Below are 26233 nucleotides of genomic sequence, written 5' to 3' on the forward strand. Positions count from 1 at the left end.
CGATACGTTGACTCCCATAGCTTACACGAAAAAACAAATGATAACGGACTGCGGACTATTCAATTAGCAGGGTCACACGAAATGGTTGTTGGAAGTATCTGGTTTGCGCGGAAAGCGGTCCACAAACATACGTGGGCCTCTCCAGACGGGACCACTTTCAACCAAATTAATGACGTGTTGATCGAACGCCGCCACCTCTCAGCCTTGATGAATGTCAGAATATATAGGGGGGCCAATATAGACTCGGATCAGTATCTCGTTGGCATGGTGCTCCGAGCTCGAATAACAATACCACCTAGAATCCCCTCTGACAATCAGGTGAGAGTGAACACTGAAGCCATCCACAACACAACCCTCCGCGACACCTATAAGAGGGAAATGGATGCCGCAATAACCGCAGCCAACAGAGGACCTGCAGATGAAGCATCAACTAATGATCTTCACAACCACCTGAAGAACGTTATCATGGACACGGCCACAAATATACTTGGCCCCAGCCGCAAAACGAGTCGGAACGGCTGGTTTGACGATGAATGTAAGCTAGCAACGGAACGGAAGAATGCCGGATACCGAGTAATGTTGCATTCTCAAAGAACGCGGGCACGCGCAGAGACTTATCACGAACTCCGTCGAGCGGAGAAGCGACTTCACAGACGGAAAAAGGAAGCCTGGGAGAACCAACAAGTCTGTGAACTATGATAGAAAAGTACAGGGAGCAACCGCACCCGGCGCGGAAGTTTTACCAACAAGTCAGCAGGATGAAGCCTTATACACCTCGATGCTCATCCTGCCGAGACAAAGAGGGAAATCTGATTTCCGACAGAACGGGCATATTAGAGCGATGGGTTGAGTACTTTGATGAGCTACTGAACAACCAGAACATCGGCGAGTTGGAGGTCCCGCCAACTGAAGACGACGGGCAAATACTGCCACCACCAAGTTTAGGAGAAACAGTCCGTGCAATTCATCGGCTAAAAAATCATAAGTCGCCAGGAGCCGATGGAATTACAGCCGAATTAGTTAAATATGGAGGCGACCAGTTACACCAAGTGGTTCATCAACTTGTGCTCAAGGTATGGGACAGCGAATCAATGCCTGACGATTGGCAACGAGGCATAATCTGTCTCATACATAAAAAGGGAGATATCACACAGTGCAGCAATTATAGAGGTATCACGTTGCTGAGTACCATCTATAAGATATTCTCCACTACCTTGCTAGGCCGTATAGCCCCATACGCCCAGAACATCATTGGCCCATACCAAAGAGGCTTCACTCCAGGCAAATCAGCAACAGATCAGATTTTCTCTCTGCGGCAGGCGATAGAAAAACCGTTGGAATATGGACAACAGTTGCACCACCTGTTCATCGACTTTAAAGCCGCCTATGATAGCATAGCCAGGGTAAAGCTGTACACGGCCATGGGAGAATTCGGTATCCCGACGAAATTAATAAGACTGACTAGGCTGACCCTGACCAATGTGCGAGATAAAAGCAGCAGGATCACTCTCAAGACCATTCGACATCAACAACGGTCTACGACAAGGGGATGCGCTATCATGCGTCCTCTTTAACCTGGCCCTCGAGAAAGTGATCCGTGATGCTGAGGTGAATGCAAGAGGTACGATCCTCTTCAAGTCCACCCAACTACTGGCCTATGCTGACGATATCGACATCAGGGGAAGAACGACCTGAGACGTACAAACTGTCTTCATCCAGATCGAGCAGGCGGCGATCGGAGCGAGATCTTGGGCTGCACATCAATGAAGGCAGGACAAAATATATGGTGGCAACGTCAGCACCGAAGGCGAATCAACCAACAACATCAAACCGCACTGGTCAAACACAAAGAAGAATAAGGATAGGAGAATACAACTTTGAGACCGTTGACAATTTCTCCTATCTAGGGTCGAAAACCACAACCGATAACAACTACGACGATGAAATCCGCGCACGGTTGTTGTCAGCCAACAGAGCCTATTTCAGCTTACAAAGACTGTTCCGCTCGAAACGTCTCACCATAGGGTCAAAGCTCTTACTGTACAAGACTATGATCTTGCCAATCCTCATGTATTCCTCGGAAACCTGGGTTCTTAGCAAGAAAAATTGCGAACTCTTGGCCGCGTTCGAGAGAAGAATCCTCTGAAGAATTTTTGGCCCCCTACATGAGGATGGACGATTCCGTAGCCTACACAATGACGAAATCTATGAGCGATACCATGACCGTCCGGTTGTGGATAAAATCCGGCTCAATAGGTTACGGTGGGCGGGTCACTTAATCCGTATGGATGAAGATGATCCCACCCGGAAAGTCTATAAGGGCAATATCTGTGGTGGGAAAAGAAGACGAGGCAGACCCTGCCTAAGATGGAGCGATGGCGTGGGCCAGGACGCCAGACAGCTTTTAGGGATATCGAATTGATGGACCTCGGCGCAAAACCGGGATGTCTGGAGTTCCTTATTAAGGCAGGCCTAGACCGGATACCGGTTGTTGCGCCGTTGATGATGATGATGATCTGAGTTGTACGTGTACAAAGCCATGAAAAACATGGTGAGAGCTATTAGGGAGCTCAGTTGTGGGGGAAGAAAAAGCTCTCAGAGAACAGCCGAACGCTGCTCCCCAAATAATACCACAGGCAAGTGACGCCTTACCATCTATTTGTACTCTAACGAAAGTATTCGTGGAGAAAAGCGTTATTTGCAGGCCCCTAAATGGAAAAACAGCACGTTAATTGTTCCCGAAAACGAAGCTAAACGCTTAGAAGGAAAAGCAGGTGTGTTAGGTGCGAGTACCGGTAAACGAAGCAAAATGTTGCAATGAATGATGAAGAAAATGGTAAAGAAAAAAGCTGTGGTCGAATTCGCCTAAAGACGATTGTTATCTCGAACAAAACCGAACCGATTGTTATCTCCAAAATCCGAACAAAACTCTCCAGAAAATGCCTCTTGGTGAAGCACCAATGAGTAATATGCTTAATTTGTTGAAACACCAACTCAGGCTTAGCTCAGTCAATCGTCCCTAGCAGTCTCACTAGGGAAAAATAAAAAGGCTTGAAATATTCGATTGGGCTGAACCATTCTTTATTTAAAACATTCTCTTAAATACAGTTTTTGTGCCTACGTTAGGTACACGTGAGAATAATATTCTTACAATGCACCTAGACATAGCATAGCTAATAAAGGTATGCGAAGTGGGTTTCCATGGCTTGATTCACGGTTATTTAATCTAGCGAATATGGTTGTCAAGAATGCGTTCAAGAATCTTCATGGTATGGTATAGCAACTGGATCCAAAGGTACTTTGAACATTCTGTTGAACTACCTCCCTTTTCCCATGTTCGAACTGCGGCACTTCTTGCCAGTCAGATGATGTTCTACCCTCCTCAATTATTCGATGGAAGAATTCAATAAACCGCAGTGTTGGGTCGAAGCTCTTCGCGTTTTAGAGCTTAAATACGATGTCGGTAGGTGCTATTATTGCCCCAAATTTCGGAAATGCTTGTGAAATTGGATGATGAAAAAATCCTTTCGTCGAAATCTGCTCAAGATTTACAATCTTACTATCTATCATCTCTTATCGAAGAGGCGTTTCTTTCCATGGAACTTCATGTGAACCTCATCATTCCAAAGCAAGTTTGGCATCAGACCATCAGGTTTCTTGAAAAGCGTAGAAATCAATGCTCCTTTTCCGAAAACCTGTTGCGAGTTCCTCGCCCTTTTCAGCGAGGGTACCAATATTTAGCGAGCGGATAAATATTTTATGATGTGTTCAGACTAATTTACTTACGTCCTGACGCCATTCTTGCGTCAAGAGCCCTTGTATATTTCTCGACAGGATCGGGGCCCGTCCTGGCGCGTTGATTAAGGTAAGATAAGGCATTCACCTTAGTCAAGACAAGACAGAACAAGACTTCGAAATTCCCGCTGATGATGTCACAAAGTACGTTACCTCAAACCCTCCTCCTTTACCTGGGCCAGCATGCTATGTTAATAGCATGGCGGAGTTAAAGTGATAAGACAATGTAATATCACAAATATCAAGTTCTGTTCCAACGGCAAATATTAAATTCTATTCTAACGGCACATATCATCAAGTTCGGTAAAATTCCTAACGAAAAGCTGCGACAGTGTTAAATAGGTATCAATGAAGAGTGAATGAACCATCCTAGAGAAAAAAAAAAAACAAAAGTTCCCGTATAAGATATTAAATAATGCACACCATAATCGTTATTGCAAAAAAAAACAGGAAATCATGACTTCGATGTTGAGATCGATCTTGGCAAGTGAATTCTCGTTAGCACGAACTGCGTGACCATACCACCGAAGACGCCTCTCTCGCAATTTTTCCACGATCGATGCAACCCCATAACGATCGCGGATACCCTCATTTCGGATGTGATCCAAACGTGTCACGCTACTAGTCCAACGCAACATCTTCGTCTCCATTACAACAAGACGCCGTTCATTGTCTTTTATAGTTGGCCGACACTCAGGACCATAGAGAGCGATAGGATGGACGGCATTGAGGTAAATTTTAAATTTAGGACGTTCGTTGATATGTCGATCACAAAGAACACCAGTTGTGGAACGCCACTTCATCCAGATTGCGTTAATTCGTGAAGCAATTTCATAACGCAGTTCTCGATTGGCTGATAGCGTTGACCCGAGGTATTTAAATCGCTCAGTTCTGGGCAGATCAATGCCGCTGACAGTAATTTTGCCTGTTTCATGGAGTTCGTATGGCACACGGTCAAACTTTCTCTAGATCCAGAAATGCAATGTAAAGAGGGCGATGCTTCGCACGGTGTTTCTCTATGTGTAACCGTCAGTAGTTCTGCAGTTTTCGACAAATCCGGCTTGATTCACGGTTATTTCAACGATTTCGCGAATACGGTTGTCAAGAATGCGTTCAAGTATAATGTATACAAACATCATACAAATATCGATCAGGAACCGAAATTTATTACCAAACGATATCATTACCAATCACTTAAACCAATAATATGGACCTCCATATTCATATGCACTGGAAAATATTCTCTAGCCCGAAAAAGCCTGGAACCAGTCCACAGCCAGCCAAAGGAGGAGATAATCATAGATGGATTCGTAAACAATGCGCGGTGTCGACATCGGCTCGGTACTCAACAATTGCAGCTGGCACTTGCACTACGAAGAGAGATAATGATAGGTGATGCTTTGTAATGTAATATTACATTAAAAATTTCAGAAGTAATATCTCCATCACTTTGGTAATACAGTGATGTTAGGCAACGTGGTGATGTTGAGTAATGCGGTGATGTCAAGTAATGGGGTTATGTTATTATGTTTGATAATGTCTGGATCGCGGTCAGTAATGGTAATGTGATATTACACTTTAAGTTGATATAACTTTTGTGATATTATAAACATCATCTACGCATTTCTAGCCCCTACACAATACTTTTGCACCTGCTCTGTTGTGCATATTGGTTTATTTTTCTGGGCGATAACCAGAATCATTTTTTTCCACGTATATATTGTTACATTTTTGGGAAATTAAATGCGATCGCCCCTTACTTCCGGTTTCGAATTGTTTAAAATTTCACATTCAATGAGGCCGTGCTTCATTGCCATCACACTTAATGTGTGCAAATGGTAAGTCCCCATTATCGTTAATGACAAATAGGCATTCGAAAACAAGCCACTCCGTTGAGATATTGACTAAACTTATAAAAACCTACAATTTTTAGCTTGCCTTTTGGAGAAAGCGCATGTTACGTTAGCAAGACAATTCCATTATTAATTTTCACCCATTCTGAGACCACGGAGTTCCTGAACCACATCCAATATTCAAAGGGCGAATAACATTTGGGTTCCTGTAATTATTGTAATGCACACTGGGATGGTGAAACTCTTCCTATAATTAAAGCGCGAGTGCATATTCATGTTTATATCTTCGCCTTCTCTCGGAAGTCAGATTTTACGGCAACTATTAAATTGCACTTCCTGTTCTTAGAACTTCTCATGCTTATATTATAACGCTTATAAGTTGGACATGTGTAATTACTATTATAACAACTAACAAACTTTCTCTTCTCTCATCTCTTGCAGCTTCCGCAGTCTGAATTAGATGGTTACGATCCGAACTGCAGGAGGTTTCGCCTAGAAAATGGCGAATCCTTAGCGGAAAAGGACGAGGTACGTATAGTTAAGTAGTTGCATATGGTATAAGTTGGTCTAGTACTTCCCGATTCCCTCTTCGGAACTAGAGTCATTTCATAGCAAACACATATATAATATTGCAGTTTATTTACATAACAAAGGAAGGATATGCATTTCAAATACTTGCTACGAGTCCTCCTTGAAATTGGAATATTATGCATCAATTAAAGAACGAAGAATGAAAAGAAAACTAATTTCAAGTCAAGTTTTCATCAGAATAATGCGCCAAAATTCTAGATGAAGTGGTGAGAAACTGCTTTCATTCCAACTTGGTATCTGCACACTGTGAGCTAACTAGGATTCTACTTTCCTTTGTTCCTAGAAAACGTTGTTTCCGGAGTATTTATTTTTTGCTCCGGGATGATGAGAAACAATTTGTTCAGGTAGTAAACAAGCTGTTCATCATCTGACATCGGATCCATACTTGTAATATCCGTCTCCATCGCCAGCTACTCTGTCTATCTATCCTCCCAGTTGCCATCCAAACTTATTACAGAAGTTTCAAAAGAAAGGAAGTACACTACTTTTCGGTAAATAATACAACCCTGAGATTTACTAGAAGTTTCCCCGACTGGGAGTTCGTAAAAGGAATCGAACTGTTGTGCTTATACCATAAACCAAGGATGGTGTGATTTTCAATGCATTTTTCATCTGTAGTAGGGACAGTGATGGTAATTTGTTATAATGTAGCTACGTTCAGGTACTAATTTTTCAAAATCAAAGATGGTTAAATAATGTTAAAGGGAAGGTTGTTAAGGAAATAGTATCATACAATGTGAAGTTCGAAATTCCAACGTTATTTCATTATGGTTTATTTATGTTTAAACTAGACCACTTGAAAGAAAGATTATGCCACCTGTGGTGGTTCCAAATAAAAACAAGTCGGGAAACCGGAAGCTGAACGCTTCAGGTACGAAAGGTTTTGTGTATTTCTTAGTACGCAGCACGTAATATATGCGTATATTATGTGGGAATATCCACTTTCGGATGATATTGACATTTATAGTCTTGAATTTGCGAAGAAGCTACAACTTTGACGTATTATAACTTTGTTAGTAAGAGTCCGATTTCCACCAAGTGGTGAGATCATGCTCTATATTATACCCTATATTGCTGCGAAATTACGTGGTCCTAGCATGAATTTAAGGGGGGTTCTGCAGCGAATTCCTAAAAATTATAGTAATATACTATTATTAACTTTATTTATGCAGATATCAGTGTGGAAGGTATTTCGGAGCCCAGGCACTATATAGTGGCAGCCTCTCAATTTTTTTCAGATTTTTCGGTTTGGTAGTTTCTGAGAATGGCCCCCGTAAAGGAATGGTCACTTTCAACCCCCCGCACTCCCCACCTTTCCAATAAATGTAAAAACTAAGACCAGCTTCGAAAAGTACTGGCCAAGACCTTTAATTTGATGCCCCACATGACTATATTTGATGAAAAAAAAAATTACACCCTCCTTTTGCATGTATGGGCACCCCCCCTTAAATTCGTTGTAAAAGGATGTAATTCACTGTATGCGTGAGCGTTCACAGTTCCCAGCTTTCCACCAAATTTGGTGTCAATCGCTGCAACCGTCTCCGAGAAAAATGCGTGTGACGGACAGACAGACAGACAGACAGACAGTAAACCGATTTTAATAAGGTTTTGTGTTTACACAAAACCTTAAAAAGTATTTTTTTTTCTATTCTCTGTGAATGTGAATTCTTCTCAAAAATAACAAAATGCCGAATTTATGGAAGAAAATTTTCAAAATCGCTGTTTCTTTTTATGTTACATTGTTAAAAAAAAATTTATTATTAGAAAATTAAATATTTTTAAGATTCCGCATATCGGCATAGACGTATTTCAACTACATTCGGTAGGTAGTTTTTTGTGTTTCCTCGAAATTGTGGTTTTGAGTGAAATATAGTTAAAGTTTTGACAATAGATTTCTCATAACAACACTTACGGATGACATTTTCCAAAATTGTTTTTCGTATACTGAGTGTGTGTGTATGTGCGTATGGTGGGGGAGAAGCTAGAGCTTTTGAGCACTCAGGCCGAGTTGGCTCATTGTACTCGCCACCCCCGTCTAACGGAATATTCCGAATTCGTTAACGTATCGCAGGATTTCCGTTAGTGGATGTGATGCAACCCGTCGCAATTGGAGAACATCGGCACCAAAGATTTGGTGCCTGATGCGTCCATAGGCAGGCATTCACATAGGAAATGCTCCGTGGATTCCGCTTCCTCATTACAGGAGGGACACCTGCAAGTCCTCCTGCTTTTCGACAGGATAAACCATCCAATTGCTGGCTCCAGTCCCGGCATAGGGGAGATTGACCCCTCTTTCGCGAAAGCATCCGAGATTTCATTTCCCTCTACGCCACAGTGACCAGATACCCAGAGTAGTTCCACCGAATTGAATCTGCAGATAGAGTTGAAACGGTTTCTGCATTCCTGACGAATTTCGAGGTGATCAAAGGACTACTCAATGCCCTCAATGCAGCTTGGCTGTAAATAGAGATTGCGATGCGCCTTCCCTTCAACCGTTCGTCAATCACCCAGTTTGCCGCCCTTAGGATCGCATAAGCTTCGCCTTGAAAAACCGTTGGATATTGTCTCAAAGGAAAAGCCCACTTCTCGTTTTTATTCGAGAGGTCAACTCCGGCTCCGTATATCCCGCCACGCATTTCTCTGGGTCTTCCCAGCAGAGAGCCAACGTATCGCCTGAATACGGGCTCCTTCCCTACTTGGCTGTTAAAATCCCCAAGTATGATTTTAATATCATATCTGGGACAGGCTACGAACAGCGGCCTAATGATGGCAACCTATATCCACATTACCACATGAGGCCTGAGCCCCATGTCGAGGCAAAGGTCCGTCTGCACAGTCCATAAGCTGTGAGAGCTCGTTTCATCTTTACCACTACATGTTTGTTGCAAAGAAGTTTTTTATCTAGAGTGACTCCCAGATATTTCACTTCTTCGGAGAGTTGAAGGGTAGTACCCCTCATCTCAGGGAGGCAAAGTCCATCCAGTTTTCTCCTTTTTGTGAATAAAACCATTGTGGTTTCATTTGGATTAACTGACAGACCATGTCTGAGGCACCAGCTGTCTATCAAATCAACGGCACGTTATATATTCCTAAACACAGTTCCAAGATCTCGATCAACAGCAAGCATAGCCACGTCATCAGCATAAGCTTGAGCATGTATTGGAAAATTTTGCAGTTCGCATAGTAGTGAATCGATCAACATACTCCACAGAAGTGGCGAAAGCATACCTCCTTGGGGGCAGCCCTTCCTTGCTTCTGCAGTCAGCGATCGACACCCACCTCAGCGCACAGCAATCTCTGCGTTAGCATAGCATGGATCCACTTAATTAAAGCATCATCAACACCATGCACTCTGGCGGCATCACAAAATTTTTGAAAAAGCGCACAGTCAAAAGCCGCTTCAATGTCCACGAACACCCCCATTGCGTACTCACCATTCAATGTTGCATCTTCTATCTTTGTGACCAAAGAATGAAGAGCAGACTCACAGGACTTTGCACGTTGGTAAGCATGTTGGTTTCCACTAAGTGGGTGTGACCTAAGTGCGTTTCCACGAATGTGATGCTCCACCAGTCTCTCCAAACCTTCCAGCAAGAATGAAGTCAATCTGATCTGTCTGAAGTTCTTTGGATTAGAATAGTCATCTTTCCCAGGTTTCGGTATGAAGACTACCGTAACCTGCTGCCAAGAGGAAGGCACGGAGCCCAGAGCAAGACATCCTCAAAAAATATTTGTTAGAGGTCACTCTAAATGCTCCATACCCTCCTTTAGCATTGCCGGATAGATGCCATCCATGCCAGGTGCTTTGAAATATTCAAAGGACAGTATGGCAGCTCTCACTTTTCATGGGTAACAACCGCTTTCGCTGTGTTCCAGTTCCCCTTGCAACACTTGCGTGTTGAAGGGGTTACAAGAACTGTCAACTCTCCCCCTACCACTTCTCTCACACGTTCTCCCGGGTGGTGTGCTTCCAGGAGAGTCGGTACTGAGTCCAGTCTGGAGCTCGTGAAAGTACCGTCGGGTTTTCTAAGAGAATCCAACTTGTTTTCGGCTTTGTATGGCAGACTACTCGTCCGCAATAGTCAGATTAAATTCTTGATATTGGTGATCTGACAGTGAGACCTCGTCTAGCGCTCGCCAGTGTGAAATCAACTCTAACAATTGGGATTGTTAGGTCAATTACTTCGCTTCTTCTCGGTCCCACGAACGTAGGGGAGCATCCTACGCTTGCAGTCATAAGACCAGCTGAAGTGATGAAATCAAATAGCTTCTCCCCTCTTGGATTACAATTGCTACTGCCCCAACAAATATGTTGAGCATTCCCATCGCAACATATTAAGAGCTCGAGATCACTTGATTCTGCATACGCCACCAGATCCCTAAGCTCTTGCGTCGGTGGAAGACACAAAGAATCATAGGGTAAACAAGCGGAGGCAACTATGATATTTTCCTCTCGCCATTTATCTGGTATTGTATATTGACCGTAAGTCCTGGGAAAGTACTGTCTCAGAATGGATGCCTCTAACCGTCTTGACATCAGGACGCAAACTCTCGGTCTTATGGATCTTTCATCGTGGAAGATCCTAGCCCCCTTTACTGATACAATGCCACAGATTCTGTTAAATCGAACCCACGGCTCTTGCACCAGAAAGATGTAGGGGAAATCCTGCAGTTTTTACGTTCTTGCTGCAACAGGTAGGAGGGAGCTTTGATATGCTGCAGGTTGATTTGACCAATCTTTATGTTTTTCGACATAAACTTAGTCTATTGTGTTATGACAAACAGTTAGAAGCATATGCGGCAGTCCGCGTGTGACCGGGTTTCCCCACACCGTACCGCCAGATCCCCTCGTATTTAATTTCTCTGAGGAAAGCCACACTTGGAACTACCGCAGTTCCCATGTTCTCATCCATGAAAGATCTCATCTAATCCCGCAGAGCATTCGTCTGTTTTCCACTTAGCACCTCAATTGGTTTGCGATGTCCGGGTTGCATAGATTCGATCACTCGAACTGGCATCAAGTCAGTTCCGTTCCCGTCTCTGGCTTCCCTTCCTTCCGCCTGTTCCTTGGAAGCTGTAGGAGAAATTACTAGCAGGTAAGATCCACTCTGTAGTCCCTTCGCTAGTGCGAGCCCCCATACGGGGGTTCCGCCCCTGTATGCACTATCCTCCGCGCGCAGTTCCATTATGGGAGAGCGCACCGAAGATGCTGCAATTTGCTCTATATTGTGTGAGTCGAAGCCATCATTGTTCTTCACTCTCAAAATGGAGATGATGCCCTACAGTCTCCTGATATGACTGAATTTCAGTCTATATAGGAAAAAGTTGAGCACCATATGGTGACTTCCCTTGGGCACATCCAGACTCTTGTGGTCCAGTTCGAATACTAAGTTGAAACCCTCCACGTTTGTAGATTTGTCCTTCCTGGCATTCATGAACTTTACTCTCCAGTGTCCAAAGTCCATGCCCGGGTTCTGTTCATCCAGCATGCGGATGATGTCCTCTACCGAGGGGCTGGTAACCAACATCCAACGTGTTCTGTCCTGCATAGCTCAGTGTTCACAATAGTGAACTTGGACCGACCGCCGGAACTCAAAGTTGGGATTACCTGCTGGAGCCACTTTAAGGCAGCCTCGTCAGTGCACTCCAAATGTAGAAGCCCATCACGAAAACCATACGTCCTCTTACTTCCCGCCTTCGTGTTCGTATTCCTGTGGGAGGGACCAGCTTCATTGAGATCTCTCTCGCTGATTTGATCTCCTCCCGGCACACCGGTCCTAATCCCCGCGAGACGCGTGGATGTAAGCCCTGATGCGGAGTACAATAAAGCGTTGGCAACAGTAGATGTGTTGGTCTTACGCTTCTTGCGCGCATTACCACTTGGAGAGTTTATATCCTTCGTTTCCATATTCATATTTTGAACACCCTTAGTGTAGTAGTAGTACAGGCTCCCCCACCATGACAAGGTGGTGTCCAAAGGGGGAGCTCCTGTACTGTACTAAATTTTTATTTTTTAATAGTATATATTTTGATATATCTCCACATAATGCTGAACCTTAGTTAGTTGACTATAACAATCAGATCAATTTAGAAGTGACGATTGGAACAGCTTCTGCCCACTAATTTCCATTTCTACACCTCTTACGGTGCTGTCAATTCTTTGCGTTTCAACTTCAGAAATATTTTAAATTTCAATGTGTCTTGACAATACATTTTCAATGTGTGATACTTTCGAACTATCTTGGAAAAAACTCAATTTTTCAAACCGCCACACAGTTCTACAACCCTTGAATTCATTAGAAGACATTTCACTTAAATATGTCTTATTTAGCAACGTGAAGACGGCTTTACATTTCATGATCAGTTAATAAATTAAACTGATTAATAAATAATAGAATTATGCCAAAGAAGGAAATTTAAACTGTGTGAGTACCCTACCACCTAAAGTCACTAATAAGTGAGTACATATGTACCAGAAGTGTAGATTGCTATTGAAGAAAAAGGTAATAAAAGAACTGCTACCCATGAGGCAAAAGTTAAATTCATTAAATTTTGGATTAACGATTCAATGATAATGATAATGAGAAATTTTCCTTCGGCCCAAATCTGAACATATGTCAGAGCAGTTTTCACTTGGATACAACTCGTCGTGCTTGCAGTCATACTCGTATATAAGGTGACAATTATCCACTCTAGCCGCTTCTGATCATACTGCTCCCAGGCCAACGCCGTCGCATCAGTCGTCCTCGTTGTATCTGGACTATTCAAAATATTCCGCGTGCGTCCTTTCAAGGACGTTCAATATTGTTATTGCTATCTGAGTTAAGATCCACCCGTCACTGCTGTAATATAGCATAGACCTGATGATCATTTTGTAAATGCGTATCTTCGTTTTCCTTTGACTTCAGTGTTTTATTCTCCAGCTGGGCCTTTTTTTCGTGAATTCCATTTGGGTCCTTTCCTATAAGACTGACAACATTTTCACAATTGTATTCGTCAATCGTAATATTCTGTCTAAGTGGCGTCGTTTTTCTTTTGATAACCGTCGTCTTGTTTTGATTAATTCCTAAGTCAGACCTCCTCCATTTGAGATACTGCCAGTATCTCTTTCGTGCTGAAAAAAAGATCGAAGAAATAACATGGTGCCTTTCCTCTGGTTTCGATGAACAGTTTTCCGACTACATTCTCGAGTGCCGACTTAAAAAGCAGGGGGACCTGGCCCTTTATTTTAACTTTGTTTGAGTAACAAATGGGTCAGTTAACGTATTCTGAACTGGCACTTGAGGTTCTTTGATTTTGTAATGTTTTAATGCAAACGAATTGTGATAATATTTTATAGAGTGCCAAGCAATCATCGTCATCATAAGCCCGTTTGAAGTCAGCAAATATTCGATAGATGTCAATATTATGATCCTAGTTTTTCTCTAAAGCCTATTTCTCCGTAAATAAATGATATGTTGTAGATCCAGCCCTAAACCAAATTTGATATTGGAACGAGATGCCTATGTAGTTTTAGCACGCCATCATGCGTGATGTCATGCGGTGATTTGTTGGATCAGCATATATATGTACCTGTTCAGTTTGGCCCTTCAGGACTTCCGACGATATACTGGTTTGATTTCAGGCTTTTGGTGACAATATCCACCTGTCCTATGTAAAAAAAGGCTGTTAATGTTCCAAAGAAAAGTTCTCCAATACTACTGATGAATCGAATAAGCGTCCGTCATCGTCTTTTGATTATACTTCCATTCTTATCCCTAAAGAAGTTACATTCTAAAAAATGTTGACGTATTTTAACATTTATTATAAAAGAATTACGCTCTAGTATATTTGAAGAATTTAAACTATATCATCATCATATGTTGCTCTGATAATAGCTAATTAGTTTCTCCGGAATGCCCCTCCTACGTAGAGCACTCCAAACATACTCCCTGCCGACGCTATCGAAAACTGTCTCGAAATCGATGAAGAGCAGGTGTGGCGAAGATCTAAACTCCCCGCACTGTTCCAAAATGTACCGTAGAGAGTTGACGTGGTCAATGCTGGAAGACCCGAAACGGAGACCAGCCTGCTCTTTTGAGATGTTACCTATTTTAGCCATTATTTTTGTCCCAACTGTCACTCAAAACGTGTTCCTTTTTTTGGAACCTTAACGATCATCCCCTTCTTCCGCTCTCTCAGAAAGGTCTCGAATTCCCAAGAGGAGGAACCTTACCGGATGTGATACAGTTAAAAGCCATGGTGAAGTGTTCTTTCCACCTCTTCAGTTGCTTTCGGATGAAAGATCAATTGTTGACGTCCTTCACAGGACCATCGAAAGATTTGCGACCACATGCAAGTTCTTCCATGGGGCGTTATACTTCCTCGACCAACGCATAGCAAATTTTCTTTTGCCGCAGCACACTACGCTGAACTTCTCGGGATTTCGCTCGGTGTAGTGGTTTGAACGCATCGCCCCCGTCATCGCTCATAGAGTTTGTCAATAACAATATAGTAGTCAATTTTCCAAAAACATAGTAATACTCTTATTAACTTAATTTGAGAATATATCGGTATGGAGGATATTTTAAGGCCTAGAGACTGCAGTTTCGTGAGTTTTTCAAATTTTTTGACTACGTAATTTGAAATTGCCTCCTTTCTCCCGCCTTTCCAGCAAGTATCAAAACTAGCTAAAACCGTCTTCGGAAGGTACTAATTGAGACCTTTCACTTGATATGGCATACGACTATATTTTGATAGAAAAAAATGCACAGTCCTTTTGAATATATAGGGACTCCCTTAAACTTAATGTAAAATATCGTAAATCACAGCATGTGTGGGCGTTCACAGTTTCTACTTTTCCACCCAATCGCTAGATCTCCACCAGGACCATCGTTTGGGCAAGGGTATGCTTGGCAGAGGCAATGAATATGCATTCGGCGGTGTGCGTGCATAGGTATGTTTATGCACAGATCGGGTGCGTAGGAGGGCAGCACCCACTCGTGGACAAAAACAGCCACCCAAAATAATAAACTAATATGCACGCAAAGAAAAGACGCACACTTACCGTGCAGGAGCTCGCAACGCCAGCACTGGTGGAATTTGGGTGTGGGCGGCTTCCGGCAGTCGCTTTCCCTCGACTGGAGTACCTCAGTGGTGAACAGCTTTGCCACCGTGGTATCTAATGCTACAAGCAGCATAAACAGGGGGTGTCTAAATCAAACACCTCGTTTCCTAGGAAAAAAGTGCAGCAGGATTTGCTCAGGGGAGAAGAAAAGGAGAGGGAGACGGTTGTGGTAAAAAATCGGAATGATAGCAACCGCATCCGAGTTTAGGGGGTTTCGGAACGATTCTGAGGATCCGGATCCGTTAAGGAGAAACTCAATGATTAAGAGGTCTAATCCGATATCCAAGACGGTAAAGGACCTGGTCTAAAAGAACACCGTTGATATTCAAAATATGCATAAACAAGTCTGAATACCGGAAGCTCGCGCTTCGGATATAAAGGTTTTGTGTTCATCTTATGTAAGAAATTCCAACGCATATTTTTCTATCCGTATATAGCTACAAATCCAACATACTCCTTCATATTTTTCCAAACTACGAGACATACCTACATAATACAGCCATAGATATTACGCTCACCCTAAACAAACAAACTGCCTATTTCCGAATACTGTACACATATAGGCACGTATATAAATTGATCGTACCCATATTTCCGATTTACTTATATCTATTTGAATTAGGCACTACCCGCAAAGTTCATTAGCACGCATATATTATATACCTACATGCACACATGTCTGGCTGGCAAATAACCAAAAAAACTAAAACAAAATAATTCTCTGAGACCCAATTCATAAGAACTTATTTCGTTGTGGTATTGACGAATTGATATGTGATGATGACGTCATGCAGGTTATAGAGTGCACGAAATTCACAAAAAATTGTAAAGTTTCACCTCCTATAACTATGTTAATAATAATTGGATTTTCTTCAAACTTGACCAGATTGTGTATTATATTCTTCATTATACGCATGCCACTTCTGGGATGAACATAAGCGGGGTGCCGGGTGAATTTCTAAAATGTGGAAATATACTATTATTAACTTTATTTGTGCAGATGTCGGAACCGGATATATTTTGAGGCCTAGATTTCGTAGAGATGCACCACTGTGATTTTTTTCAGATTTTTTGGTTGGATAGGTTCTGAGAACGAGACCTGTTTCACTTTTTGGGGGTCATATTTTGAGCGCTCACTCCTCTATGTTTCACCGAATATCAAATATTGCACCAGTTTCGAAAAGTACTAATTGAGACCTTTCATTTGATACCCCACATGGCTACATTCTGTGAAAAAAAAATTTGCACCCTCTATTCACATGTATGGGGAGCCCCCCTTAAACTTAACACAAGATGGCGCCACTTACTGCATGTAACGGGATCACCAGATTATATACTCTCACCAATTTTCGTAACAATCGGTCCAGCCGTTTCACACAAAACCTTAAAAAAGAATGGAAAAACAGACTGTAGAACAAAAGTCCGACGTAGAATAGTCATCTTGGAGCGAATATTGTTGAATTGTTGGAATTTATCGAAGGCAAACACAACGGTCACCCAGTAATGGAGCATATGGTAGGAGCTACCGACGTTCTACACAACATATCATGAGAAATTGCAAGAGAATCAAAGGAGAGCCCTAGCATTACTCCTTCGATAGTAACTTGGTCGACGCAAGCGACACCCAACCATATGCTTGTGGATGGCTAAAGAAAAAAGGATTCAGGAAAAGGAAAAAGAAGAAGAATATCTAGGAAACCAGCAGGTTCCCAAAACCCTTTGAGCAAAGGGCCTAAAACCTCGATGAGCGGGAAAATGCGTAAAACACTAGCGCCACCAAGGAAGCCAATTTTTGGTCAAAATCTACGCGAGATTGGACTAAAGTTGGATCAAAAAAGGCCAAAAAAACGAGAAAATCAAGTTCCGTCGCGAGGGAATCATCATCACGCACATACTAAAAAGGGTGATAACTCAGCCTGCTTTCAAAGGCAGGGGGAAAATATAAGCAGGATCGAGCGGAATCGAAAGGGAGATATAATGTTGAAGCTCAAAAGATCCAAAGATATGAAAGCTGAAGGCTTCCGCAGGTAGAAAGTGCTGCGGTGCGTCTGCGTCCTCAGAACCATGATATCGTTATACAGTGTAAGGACTTAAACGAGGTCATTTCTAAGGCAGGAATTCGCACTACCTTAGCAGATCAATTGAAGCTGCACAACTTGGTATCCATTGTCAGCTCCGGGAAAGCGAACGAAGGTACACAAACGGCGACCATCCGGCTACCAGCAGAGGAAACAATACAAACAATAATGTAATAATGTATGTGCGCTTGGGCCTGAGGGAAGGGGAGTTCGTTTGGGCAAAAATAGACGGCATATAAGTTTATAGTTGCTATGCTCCTCCGAACCTTACTTAGGCTGAAAATGAATATCGGACAAAGTGGCCCTAGACACAAAGTCATCGCCGGTGACTTCAGTATATGGACCACAGACCTGTCTAGTAACAGGTCTCTGATTAAATCTGAATAAAATTGAGTTTTTGACGACCGATCTCCATGAAATAGGCACAATCTCTTTCAGCGGAAATGATCTGCCCAAAACTAAGCGATTCACATATCTCGGGTCAATGATGTCAGTCAATGGAGAACTGCGTTATGAAAATGCTTCACGCATTAACGCAATCTGGATGAAGTGACGTTCCACAGCTCGTGTTCTTTGTGATCGTCGTATCAACGAACGTTTCAAATCTAAAATGAACCGAAATGTCGTCCTTCCTGTCGCTCTCTATGATCCTAAGTGTTGGTCGACTATAAAAGACAATGAATGCATCTTGTGGTAATGGAAACGAAAATGTTGCATTGGACTAGTGGCGTGACACATTTTGATCACATCCGAAATGAGGACAACGACGATCGACCGTGGAAAAACAGCGAGAGAGGTATGCCCACGTAATTTACCCTAATGAGTATTCACTTACCAAGTTTAGTCTGAACATCGAAGTCGATGGTAAACGACCAAAAGGCAGGCCGAAAAACGGTAGCTTAATACGCTGGGGGGGTTTGTCAGCCTCGTGAATGCATGCAGATGAGGCATTTGATAGAACCAAATGTCGTCGTGATTACGACGAGCCGACCCCGCAAGTGAACGGCACAAAGGCCAAAAAAAGAAAAAGAAGTAGCACAATAGTTATGACTTTAATATGTATGGAGCTTAGCAATTTAGGAATATTTTGCCATTTTAGCTATGTAAGAATAGAAAACCACGCATAGGGAGTTCCTCGCATAATATGAACACAACACCTTTTACCCGAAGCGCCAAGCTTTCGGTATCCCGACTTGTTGTAAGTTGTAATTATTACTTGGCAACTATTTTTAAGGTTTTGTGTAAAACAAAACCTTAATAAAACCAGTATACTGTCTGTCTGTCTGCCCGTCACACGCATTTTTCTCGGGGACGGTTATAGTGATTGACACCAAATGGTACGAAGTGTGAACGCTCACGCATGCAGTGCGTTACATCCTTTTGCGTTGAATTTAAGGGGGGGGGTCCCCATATATGCTAAATTATGAAGCAATGTAGGCTATAGTGGACAGAATGACCAAGTTTGCAGTAAATCACAATATTACAAACAAAGGTATGATAGCTCAAATTTGTCGCTTCAGTGCAAATTCAAGACTTTGAATGTCATTATCGGGCGCAAATGCAGTTTCCGACTTGTTTTTATTTTATTTATTTATTTTATTTGTGTGGTTTACTCGCACGTTTTATTTCGATAATTTGAAGGATTGAAGTGCTCAAAGGACCCCCTCCCCCCACATTCCCTAGCCTGACTAGCTCAGAGGCATACAAGCATGTGGCGGAGCAGCCAATTCGCGATATTTTTAGGTTTTTTTTTGTGTAGATTTCTCCTTTTGGTCATCTCCGACCACTCAGGATGGTCTTGCGACCATCGACAATATTTATTATTATTACAAACTACCATTGATCGCAAAGTGGTGATTTGTCGTTTCGATGTCGCTTAGTTGAGACACAACTGACTTTATGGTGGGCTCTGTGCTCGAAAAATGGGTCACCAATGACCAAGTCGTGGAAGTTACAGAAATCCACAAACCTCCTGCCATTATCGCCACGTCGCCAAATTGCGTTTCCCCATCACATGTCCGAACGAGGTGAAAGCTCATCTTGCCATTGAGATCACCTAACTTAGAAAAGCCTCTCCTCAAATGCGTGTATTTGCTCGTAGAAAGCATCCTTCTCCACTATATTGGAAAACTCAGTTCGTGCTTAACATTGCACAATTTTGATGCCCCTTAACCTGGGCCGGAGTTTTGCAGTCAGAATCCTGTCAGAACCTGGCCCCTAGCGGTAGTCGCCAAAAACAATCCGATACCGCATTTACATCTGCTACCATTTCGTCTTAAAAAGTAAGACATTGCCATCAGTGTGGCAGCTCCACTATCCTACTTCGCTTAGTCCCAAAGTGTCCAGCTTATATCGTTGGAGTTCTCGCTCGAGTTGGAGAAAACGAGCATTCTGAGGACCCTCGCTTCTGTTTGGTAACTGTGACAAATGCTGAAGTACAACAATTGGAAAAATTGTCTTTACTATCTGGTGACTGTATATTTACTCACAAACAATCTAAGCTTATACCAACACCCCACCCGCCTTGATTGTACCTTAGTCACTTTCCATGTGCTGCTCCCATATAGTAGCACACAGAGTGCAACGGAGAGAGAAAACCTCAATTTTATACTGGTGTGTATTGGCTTCTCCAAGTTTCAGATAAAAGCGCTACCTATATAAAAAACGCTACCTATATAAAAAAGTTGATCAACGCCTTCAATGTGCTGCCCATTTAAGGAGATAGGAAGAGTATGATAGTTTTGTTTCATACCCTTTGAGCAAGGCAGTATGCAGAACGTCACCGAGAACGAGAAGGAAGTGAAGAGTAGCCCCTATTCACGGTTTAAAAGTCGCTCCGAATAAAATCATATGGGGGAATTCAAATTTTGTACTTTGTGATACTGCCTTCACACTAACATTTTTAAGTATAGACGAAGATTCTAAGCGTAGGTAGTAAATATGCAAATTTACCATAAAGACAACGAAGGAAAAATAGTCCACCGATATTTCTCGTTGGCAGAATCCTTACCTGGTTGTCTGACATCTCCCAGCCCAGATACTCGTACCACATCTTTCGCATAGGTGGAATATATTTACCGAAATTTGTGCCAACACAGTCTTTGAGGTTCAATATGTAACGGCATGTATTGCATTCAATTCCCGAAGGAAATCTGTCCACCAAATTAGTATTTCCTCCCTTGTAATGAAAAATTCATACATTCTTAGCTTATAATAATTTCTTTCTGCTTTACGCGATTTTTCCAAGAATCAGTGATATTCTCGTTGCCTAACTCATTCGAGAAACATATTTTTATCCTTTACGTTTCTTCAACCATAATCACATGTGTACACACATACTCTTTCATTAAATACATTTTCATATGCACACATCAATGAAAATGAATTTTGTGTATGCTTTTCGTCTCTTTACAAATTTTCTCCTGTATATAAGAGTAGGCCTCATTTTCGCTGACAAAAAAAACTAGAGCCATTTTGAGATCCCTGCAGATTTCAAGGTTTTCATTACGAGGATATTTGCAACGAAAACGGGCTCGCACCGGCCTGGAAGCCCCCCAAGCTTTCCCGCTTGTCATTTCCACAAGAACTCCCGGTGGGAATTCAAATTTTCAGAACGATGAGATTGGAAACAAAAGCAATCCTGCAAGAAAGAACGATTTCATTTTTCCGTCAATTACCGTCTGTGGTGAATGAATATACCCCACACCACCAGCAGAAATAACTTAATCGAACGCATTCGTATCGTCAGATTTTTGTTGTTGCTTCCCTTTTGTTGACAAACGGAAAAAAATCATTCAGATTCATTCCATTTGGGTTGACAAAGTTTCGGAAAAGTGAAATCCCGTCCCATACAAGAAGTAGGTGTTCCATGACCTTTCCCTCCCAAATGTGTCGATTGCGTTCATTCGACTATGGAACTATGGTCTCACGCTTCAGTTCTTCACTAAATTGGTTTCATATTATAGACAACTTGAAGTAGTATTTCCCTTTTCGGTTTCAATCCCAATGACAAACAAGAACGCTGACAGCAGCAACAGCAACGACAAAACGGACAAATTCCTCTAAGTCGACCAGAACGACGCTGACAAGAAAATCACTTGTAGAATTCATATTCCTTCTGGTGATAAAAGGAATTTTTATTTGAGTCCATCGGAAAAGAAGGTGCTTGTTGACAGATTTTTTAAAATGGCAGAAGAAATGGAGAAAAACAAGTGACTTGGCAATAATTCTTCTGGACGTCTTGACGTTGAACAAGTAAATCATTTGAGATTGTCCTGTAAGGCGTCTTTAAGGAGGGATTTTTTATTGCTCACGATGCGGTAAATCATGAGATTTTATGAAATGGCTCAAAACTTTCTCTATACATCTCATACTTAAGAAAAACTTAACTTTTAAGTCTACAATTTCAGAATGAGATAAAATTGTATGGAATTCTTTTGAGAACAAGGAAACTGTTGAAAGCTTGAAGAAAATGTTGGAGTCATTGTCCTTGACAGGTGACGGCAAATAAATTAGAAGGGGCACATTATTGACTAAAGAAGAAGGTTCTTGGACTTAAACCAACTGACGCATAAAAACTGCTGCCAACCCCTTCGCCTCCATAGTTAACCAACTCGGCTGTAATTCTTTAATCTTTAATCAGCTCCTGGCAACGTATGACTTTTAAGCCAATGAGTTGCACGAAGTCTTTCTCTTATATCTTTGGCGGTTTTAGCATTTGTCAGTCGTCTTCAAATGGCGAGACGTACAACTCTTCGGTATTTTTTATTTACTCAACCCATCCCTCCAATATGTCCATTCTGTCGAAAATCAGATTTCCCTCTTTGTCTCGGCACCATGAGCATTTAAGTGTATAAGGCTCCATCCGGCTGACTTGTTGGTTCATAAAACTTTCGCGCCTGGTACCGTTGCTCCCTGTTCTTTTCGAGTTCACATACCTGTTCTCCAGGCTTCCTTCTTCCGTCCGTGAAGTTGCTTCTCCGCTCGACGAGGTTCGCGATAAATCTCTACATGTGCCCGCCTTCTTTGAGACTGCAACATTACTCGATACGCAGCATCCTTCCATTCCGTTGCTAGCTTACCTTAACCGTTGAACCAGGCGGCTAAATATAAATATGAAGATCATTTGTTGATACTTCATCTCCAGGTCCTCTGTTGGCTGCGATTATTGCGGTATCCATTTCCACCCTATAGGTGTTACGGAGGACTGTGTTGTGTATGACTTCAGTGTTATCTCTCATAGAGGATTATTATTCCAATTTGAAGCACCATTTTAATGGGGTAGGATAGGTGAATGCAGTCACGCACAGACTGTTGGACTCCCGGTTCGGTACGCGGTTGGACTATCAACTAAACATCTCCCCACCATCAAAGAGCGAGCCTGGCACCGTTTGTCACATTACTTCGAGCTACTCCCCAAACTCTCCCGCCTTGCGGAGCCTTCAAATCAGGGAATCCCTTTCACCAACGGGAGGGGAGAGGAGGAAGGAACTATGAGTTCAAGGAACTCCCTGCCTCCTGTACCGGTCGAGCTCTATCTTATTTGCGACGGGAAGAACCCGAACATAATGGCAAAACAACACTCCTCAGCACCTCCTCGACAATGTTGGATGGAGAGAGATTCGCTGAGTTTCAATAGAGCTGCTGACGAATCCCATCCCACCTTCCAGCTGAAAAAAAAGTGATGGGGGTAAACAAATTATGATGGGCGTCGTTCACCATTGCAAAACACACAATCCCGAGATGGTGTCTTCCAATTTTGTACAGATAAGACTGAAAACCACACACAAGGGGATGCGCTATCATGCGTCCTCTTTAACCTGGCCCACGAGAAAGTGTTCTGTGATGCTGAGGTAAATGCAAGAGGGACGATCCTCTTCAAGTCCACCCAACTACTGGCCTATGCTGACGATATCGACATCATGGGAAGAACCACCCGAGACATACCGCCTTCATCCAGATCGAGCAGGTGGCGCGAGATCTTGGGCTGCACATCAATGAAGGCAAGACAAAATATATGGTGGCAATGTCAGCACCGAAGACGAATCAACCAACAAGATCAAACCGCACTGGTCAAACACAAACACGAACAAGAATAAGGATAGGAGAATAGAACTTTGAGACCGTTGACAATTTCTCCTATCTAGGGTCGAAAATCACAACCGATAACAACTACGATGATGAAATCCGCGCACGGTTGTTGTCAGCCAACAGAGCCTATTTCAGCTTACAAAGACTGTTCCGCTCGAAACGTCTCACCATAGGGTCAAAGCTCTTACTGTACAAGACTATGATCTTGCCAGTCCTCATGTATTCCTCGGAAACTTGGGTTCTTAGCAAGAAAAATTGCGAACTCTTGGCCGCGTTCGAGAGAAGAATCCTCTTAAGAATTTTTGGCCCCCTACATGAGGATGGACGATTCCGTAGCCTACATAACGACGAAATCTATGAGCGATACCATGACCGTCCGGTTGTGGATAAAATCCGGCTCAATAGGTTACGGTGGGCGGGTCACTTAATCCGTATGGATGAGGATGATCCCACCCGGAAAGTGTATAAGAGCAATATCTATGGTAGAAAAAGAAGACGAGGCAGACCCTGCCTAAGATGGAGCGATGGCGTAGGTCAGGACGCCAGACAGCTTTTAGGGATATCGAATTGGTGGACCTCGGTGCAAAACCGGGATGTCTGAAGTTCCTTATTTAGGCAGGTCTAGACCGGATACCGATTGTTGCGCTGTTGATGATGATGAAGACTGAAAACCTCCATTCCCGCTTAGAAATTGGGTAAAGAAATAGTCAGTCTCACCACGCTTCCGATTCAGCTACGCCCTTAAGTTGCCGATGAGCCGCGCCGTCCATCTGCCTCTAGTTGCGGTCTTGTTTGCTCCTGCTTTAATAATAATAATAATCGTTGGCGCAACAATCCATATTGGATCAGGGCCTTGAAGTGTGTTAGAGCACTTCATTCAAGACCGTGACGGTACACTACGGAACACTGTAGGAGGCAATGTGGTCAGCATTGCGCTCGCCCGAGATGATTACCCTGATTTGACTCAGGTACTCATTCACAGCTGAGTCGACTGGTATCCGACGTCAAGTCACGATGCAAATCCTACTGCCACCAGCGAGATTTGAACCGCGGCCTTCCGTATGACAACCCAGTGCTCTAACCACTGAGCTATCCGGACACCTCCTGCTCTTGCTTTGGTTCGCTCAAAAGGGTTCATCTTTGAGTTAAGAGTCAGCCAGAGGTACTTTACCGCTGGTTTTGACTCAATTATCGACTCGCCGCAGGATGAATACTTCAGTTTTTTCCAATGCAGGGCTGAAACCATGAGTAGTCATCCATCCGCTTACTCGCCGCATCAAAATGCCGAGTCTGCTTTTCGACAGTGCATCGAGCAAAAAGCACCACGAAAGCATCTGCATAACCGACCAGGCGCGACTCTTCTGTCATGTCGAGTTTAAGTAGACTATCATAGGTAGCGTTCCAGAGGCCCGGCCCTAGGATGGATCCCAGTGCTACCCCCGACGTGAACTTCATCCTACTCTGATTCTCTAGCCTTTCATAGGGAGCGACTCCTCAGTTAGTCCGTCAATATCCGTAAGAGATAGTTCGGCACGTGGAAAGTATTGTCTAGTTTGCGTAAAATGTCTTTCCATCTTACGGAATTAAAGGCGTTTATGATGTCAAGCGCTACGAGGAACACCACCCGTCGAGTTCATCGTGACTTGCATGATATCATCAACTGTGAATCTCCCAGCTATAAAACCGAACTGCGGTAGAGATAAGTCTCTGGCACCGCGTATTTTTTCAACGAGTCTACTTCTGATAAGCTTTACAAGCACCTTTCCGGCAGTGTAGGTCAGGACAAATGGGCGGTATGAAGACGGCAACTCGGACCGCTTTTCCTTTTGCTGATCAGTGCAAGTTTTGCCACCTTCCAACCAGCAAGAAAAATGCCCTCTTCCAGGCAAGCGTTAAAGGATTGGAATAAAAGTTTGTGTACCGCTGCCGGAATACCATCGGGTCCTGGCGCATTCCTACTTTTCACAGAGAGGACTACCTACTCCAATTCTTTTATAAAGACAAGTGGACAGACCCGTGCAATACGGTCCTTACATGAACAGGGTTTCCGCAGAGCTTCGATTTTTCGGGGTAACAGTTTGTAACCGAGTCCCCACAAGTCCCCATTTACCTCGTTGACCAGATCTTGCCAGCAGCGAGCTTTGCTCCTGTTTATTGCGTTGCGGAATTTCCTTTTAGCTGGCCTGTACTCCGTCATTGTCATAGCTGCCTCCACCCGATCGTTTAGGCGTTGTGTTAAGCGGCATCTGACACTCCTTCCAAGGCTCTGCAATTTCTACCGTCCACCAATACATATAAGGATTACCACGTCTCGATGCCCTCCTAGGCATGGAGACTCCGCAGGACGCCGTTATCTAGTTCATGACTGAATTTACAACAATGTCAGCTGGAGCGCCACCACCCCCAAGACTACCCTTCTGCACGGCCCCATCTGTTCCAAGAGTTTCGACAAACCTCCCGCTGTTCATCTTCGCAACCTTCCATGCACAGAAAGAACGCACATTGAGAGTTTGTGTCCACCACTTCGCAGGCAGTGCATTGTTGGCCGCTTGTCGAGAAGTCCTCCAGAACTCGCGACCCGTCCATCAGCGACACCAGTGACTCCGACGCGAAGGCTACGTCTGGAATGCTTCCCTCGTAGCCTGGGCGCCGGAACGTTGGGGCAGAGCCGGTGTTCTGAACTATCAGTCAGATAGACACTGAAAAACGTTATCCTTGAA

The 26233-nt window shown here is 43.1% G+C and overlaps 1 protein-coding gene across 1 annotated transcript in view; it reads left to right on the forward strand.

The window, feature by feature from the left end:
- LOC119655566 (GTPase-activating Rap/Ran-GAP domain-like protein 3) overlaps positions 1-26233 on the forward strand; it is a 278003-nt gene that overhangs the window by 150074 nt on the left and 101696 nt on the right. Inside the window, exon 3 of the mRNA XM_038061498.1 lies at positions 6090-6176. Within this exon, the coding sequence (XP_037917426.1) occupies positions 6090-6176 (87 nt within the window). The remainder of the gene's footprint in view (positions 1-6089; positions 6177-26233) is intronic.

This window comes from Hermetia illucens, chromosome 4 (assembly GCF_905115235.1).
Source record: "Hermetia illucens chromosome 4, iHerIll2.2.curated.20191125, whole genome shotgun sequence".
NCBI lineage: Eukaryota > Metazoa > Arthropoda > Insecta > Diptera > Stratiomyidae > Hermetia > Hermetia illucens.